At 36.2% G+C, this 5,781-nt stretch overlaps 1 protein-coding gene across 1 annotated transcript in view; it reads right to left on the minus strand.

Moving 5' to 3' along the window:
• The window catches only part of LOC101650446 (disintegrin and metalloproteinase domain-containing protein 18), a 111,401-nt gene that overhangs the window by 55,809 nt on the left and 49,811 nt on the right, over positions 1 to 5,781 (minus strand). The window contains exon 13 of the mRNA XM_045286861.1: positions 5,534 to 5,629. Within this exon, the coding sequence (XP_045142796.1) occupies positions 5,534 to 5,629 (96 nt within the window). The remainder of the gene's footprint in view (positions 1 to 5,533; positions 5,630 to 5,781) is intronic.

Below are 5,781 nucleotides of genomic sequence, written 5' to 3' on the forward strand. Positions count from 1 at the left end.
TCCTGCTTGAATTCTGAGAAGCGCTCAAGACGAGATTTGCCATATGGAACGCTAATGCCCGACGACCTGATGAGTTGTGGAGTGACATCAAGAACATCATACATGAAGAAAAGGAAAGGTAATTAAGTAAAGAAAAATCAAAGAGTATGTCAGAAGAGATTCTTAATCTTGCTCTAAGCTCAATACCCTTCAGTAGGTTCCAACTCAAAGGGATCCATAGGTCGGAGAGGAGTTGTCCCTGTAAGTCTTTACAGAAGTAGAAAGTCCTGTCTTTCTCCCATGGAATGGCTACTGTGTTTGAACTGCTTGCCTGGCTGACCTTGTGGTTAATACACCAACACAGTCTCTCTCATCATTAAGTAGCTAAGACAAGTAGAAGAAATGCTAAGTCAGAGAACTGAACAGAAAATTTCAAAGGTCAAATCAAGAAGATAATTTAAAATTTAGGATGAAATGTGTAAAGACCTGGAGGTATAAAACCAAAAAGGAAGCACATGCTCAGCGTAACTTAAACCAAAACAAAAAACAACCCCAAAGAAAAATGCAAGCCTTGAATAGTAATATTGATGAAGGATGCAGCCAAGAAGTCAGAAAGAATACACAGAATAACTATACAAAAAAGAACTAGTCAACATTCAACATTCAACCATTTCAAGACGTAGCATGTCAACAAGAACCAATGGTATTGAAGGAAGAAGTTCAAGTGCTCTGACATTAGCTATAAACAAGTCTTCAGGAATTGATTGGATACTAATTGAAGTATTTCAACAACCTGATGAAGTACTGAAAGCACTTACTCATCTTTGGGAGGAATTTTGGAAGAGGGGTACTTGGCCAACTGACAAAAAGAGATCCATATTTGTACCCATTCCAAAAAAATAACAAGGAATGCACAAATTATAGAACAATATCATTAATACTATTGTATCCAAGAAAATTTTGCTGACCATCATCCAACAAAGTGGTATCTTGACAGGGAATCCCCAGAGTTTTGGGACAGATTTAGAAGAGAACATGGAATAAGGGATCTCATTGCTGAGATAAGATGGGTCTTGGCAGAAAGCAGAGAATACCAGAAATGTTTATTTATGTTTTATTGACTATACAAAAGCATTCGACTATGTGGATCTTAACAACTTGGATGACCTGGGGGAAATGGAAATTCTAGAACATTTCATTGTGCTCCTACAGAATTTCTACGTGAATCAAGAAGTTCTGTGAACACGAAAAGGAAATATACTGTATCGTTTAAAATCAGGAACGGTATGCCTCGGGGTTATGCCCTCTCAACCTAGTTATTTAATCTATATGCTAAGCAAATCATCAGAGAAACTGGTAAGAGAAGGCAGCATCGGGGTCAGAGGAAGGCTTACTAACAACCTGAGATATGCAGATACACACCCTTGCTTGCTGAAGCACTGCCTGTTGAAAATCTAGAGTGAAGCCTTCAGTGTGGACTGCAACTCAATATTAAAAAGATCAAAATCCTCCCAAGTGGACCAATAGGTAACAGGTTGAAGTTGCCAAGGATTTTGTCTCGCTTGGATTCACAATCAATGCTCTTGCGAGCAGCAGTCAAGAGATCAAATGATGCATTGCATTGGATCAATCTGTTGCACACGACCTCTTTCGGAGTGTTGAAAATCAAGGATATCCCTTCAAGCTCTCAGGGGCATCTGGCCCACGCCTTGTTTTCAATCACCTCATAGGCATGTGCAGGTTGGACAGTGACTAAAAAAAGCCGAAGAAGAGTAGAAGCATTTGAATTATGTTGTTGGAAATAAATTTTGAAAGTACTGTAGACTGTCAAAAGTACATCCAGAATTATCTTTAGCGGCATGGATAGCAAGATTTCGTATCATTGAACACATTATTTCATCCATTTACATAGGTCTCTTGCTTTTATGTTTTATAGTTTTCCTTGTTCAGGTCTTGTGTTTCTCTGGTTACATTTATTCCTAAATATTCAATCTTTTGAGTAGCTACTGTAAATGGTAATGTTTTACTGATGTCCTTTTTAAGAGCCCTCTTCATTAGTATACAGGAATCCAATTCATATGTGACTGTTCATTGTATACTCTGCTATGTTGCTGAATTATTTAATTGGGTCCAGCAAATTCCTTGTAGGGCCTTGAGTCCTGTATGTACGTAGTCAGGTCATCTGCAAAGAGAGAGGGTTTTGTTGTTTCTTTCCCAATTTGGATGTCTTAGATTTCTCTGTTTTGTCTTACAGCTCTGGCTAGCACCGTTATTACAAATATTGACTAAGAATGGTTAGAAAGGTCTAGTTCCTGTTAGGAAAGGGAATCTATGCACATTGCATGTATATTTTAATTCTCAGTTTTTAAAGAAATTTTTTAAATTTCGTTATTTGTTTTTGCAATTACTCAGTAGTTATGAAGCAGGGTTTTGTTCATTTTCTATATATTTGATTTTGCTTTTCAATCCTTTTATTTCTGATTTCTAGTTTTGCAGTGCTTTGATCTGAAAAGATCTTTGTACTATCTGGATTCTTTAAATGTATTAACACTTATTTTGTGGCCTAGCATATGTTTTGTTCTGTAGAATGTTTCATGTGCACTAGAAATGAGCAAATATTGTACTCATTGATCTGAGGGTTCTGTATATGTCTAAAGGGTTAATTCAATTAATTGGGTTCAGTTTTTCTGTATATTTTTAGTTTATTTCTAGTTGTTCTGAATGGTGATATAATCATCTAATATCATTACAGTTTTGTGAATTTCTCTCCCCAATTCATAAAAATTTGGTTAATGTATTTTGAAGGTATTTTATTGAGTTCATAGATATTTCTTGTAGTTAGGTCTTCATGTTCAGTTGTCCCTTTAACCATTATGTCATGCCTTTATTTGTTTCTCATGATGAATTTTGCCTTGAAGTCAATTTTATCAGAGATTAATATAGCTACTCTTGATTTCTTTAATTGCCATTAACTTGATATATTTTCCCATCCTTCTTTTTTAAATCTTTTTTTAAATATAAGTTGTATTTCTTATAAGCAACATATTGATAGGGTCTATTTCTTTATCTGGTTTGCTACTCTCTGTTTCTTGACTGGTGTATTTAATCTACTTGCATTCAGTATTATTATTGAAAATATGACTTCAGTGCTGTCATTTTGTTATGTGTTTTTGTTTTCTCTAGTTCCTCATAAGTTTCTGTGTTGAGTTCAGTTTGCTTATGGGGTTGTGTGTGTGTGTGTGTGTGTGTGTGTTGCTTTTTCACTGTGCTCTTATTTTTCTGTTCATAGGTGTTCATGATTTTCCTCTTTTTAATTTCAGTTTTTTCCATTTTCTTTGAAGCTAACATATTATGTACTATTTTCTTCTCAGGTTTGAAAGAGTCTGACCTTTCTGAAAATCTACTTGACCTCCTTTCTGTTCAAATGATTTGTATCTACACTATTCCTCTAGTTACTATAACATTGACTTCAGTACTTGTGTAGTGTTGCCCTGATTTCTTTCATTTTTTTTCCCTCCTCGTGGTTTTCTGAAACTTTTTCTCCAGTCATTTAAAGTACTCAAGAATCATTTTTCTGAAATCCTCTTTTAAATACTTCTGATGCTTTTCCTTCCTCGGGAAGCTCTTTTGGCTGTGTATATAGGTAACATGTTTTCCCCATACCATCTGGTTTCTTCATGTAAACTGAAATTGTCTGCTGTCTCTGAGACATCTTGTTGTTTTAAATTTGTTTTGATCTAGTGAACAAGCAGCAGTGGAGAAGGTGGTGGCCTTGGCCCTATTCGTGTAGCCATTGCAGGTGGGAGGAGGTCTGGGCATTGTGGGGCAGTTCACGTTGTCACTGGAATCAGGAATATCCAAGTAGAACTCAGAAGCCGCTTTCTCGTTCGCAGTCATCAGTGAGTGCTTATCCAGATGTGCTCAGGAAGCTCGAAGCAGGAGCATCGTCTCAGACATTCAAAGGTGAGGGTGGAGACTTCTCTGGTCAACCGGAGGTTGTGGAGAGTTAGGGCCATTTCCACCCCGGTTCCATCCTGTGTCTCTTGCTAATGGCTCATCAAAACAACCAAAAGTGGGGGTGGGTGGGGGCAGCTGAGGGTAGAATCAGAAAAGCAATAAAACTCAAAGTCAGAATTGGTCACTGCTTTTTATCAAGACCCTCATCGCATGGGAGACTTCTGTAGGGGCCAGGAGTGTGGGTGCTCTCATTTGTAATGGTCTGCCTTTCTTTTCCTAGAGCTTGCAATTTATTAAAACAAAAGACAGAAGAAAGAAAACCACAAAATGCACAAGGAAATTGCTGTCAATCCTCCAGCTGTGGAGGTGCTTTTAGTCAGAGGGCATTGCAGTGGGTCAAAGCCTCCACCAAAGTCAAACGGCAAGTCACAGCCTCTGGTGCTGTCTGACCAGGTGAATGTATGGCCCTGCATCTTTTCCAGTCACCAGTGAATCATGGGCAACATGGGATGATTCCGTCTACTCTACATTCATAGAAAATTTCTTGAAACTTCCAAAGGACACTCAAGAAGTGAATAACTAGACTCATCTGTTAGAGGAAATATATTTCCTGGAAAAAATAAATTGACAGAAAACTCTAGAACTAAATGATATCATTGGCACTTCTGCTTTTACAAAATAAAAATTGGTAATGAGTATGCTTACCCAAACTCTCTATGCATATGGTTGCTCTAGCTATAAATATGAAACTTGTGTTAATCACATAATTGATAATTTACTAAAATGTGAAAATATGAGTACATATAAGAATATTGCTCACTAGAGGGATGTTAAAACCAAATATCACTCATTGACATCAAGTTGATGTGAACCTGTGGAACAGGGTGGAATGGCCCCTGTGAGTTTCTAAAACTTACCTGTAGAAAGCCCTGGTTTTCTCTCACCAAGCAGCTGGTGATTAGCATTCAATGAATACCCACTATGTCACCAGGGTTAGCCATGCAAAAGTTCAGTTTTAATTAAGAAATCTATAACCCCATCTTTAGTAGTACATTATTAATATTACATTATTAATTTTATTTATGTTTTCCTTAATTATTACAATCACTATACACATTGATATTTTTATTTTTCTTTGGTGTAAATTGTTAGTACATGCCTTTTACCTGAGGTGTGCTTGTGTGTATGTGTCTGTGATTTGCCTTTTATATATTAATGTGGGAGAATGCCTTGCTGTATGCTGCACATTTTGTTTACTTATTTGTTGAACTTTTTCATAATTAATAACTATCATTTGACTTGAACTTTCAAGTAATTTATAATGTTCATTTTTAACATGATCAATGTTGTGGTATCAGTTCGATAGAAAAAATCACTACCAAATCAGAGATGTCTTGTTTACGTCGTATGTTACCTTATATGTATTTGTTTTGATACTCTGCATTTCAATCCAGTCACTTGCTTCCACATTTTTTAACAATTCAACATTGATTCAGTTAATACATGCTTGAGTTTTCATAGTTCAAATATCTGATATTTGATCAGATAGTTCAAATATCATAGTTCAAATGCCTTTTCACAAAGATCAGAGACTCACCTCACATTTTGAAGTACAGCATGCTCCAGAACCACATTTTACTGAATCTTTCAGCTTACACGTGCTATAATCACAGCACTTTTTAAATTGACATTCCTGTAATTTTAGAAGAAACATTACTCCAGCTTCACTTATGCGCTCTTACTTTTAAATCTAAATTTCTGTTTAATATCTTCTTGTGTTCAACTTTTTAATTACACAATATAATTGTAAGCAAATATGCTTTCAAGTTTACTATTGCTAGAATA

This window comes from Echinops telfairi, unplaced genomic scaffold, assembly GCF_000313985.2.
Source record: "Echinops telfairi isolate 266 unplaced genomic scaffold, ASM31398v2 ScPeMD7_9;HRSCAF=40, whole genome shotgun sequence".
In the NCBI taxonomy this organism is placed as follows: domain Eukaryota; kingdom Metazoa; phylum Chordata; class Mammalia; order Afrosoricida; family Tenrecidae; genus Echinops; species Echinops telfairi.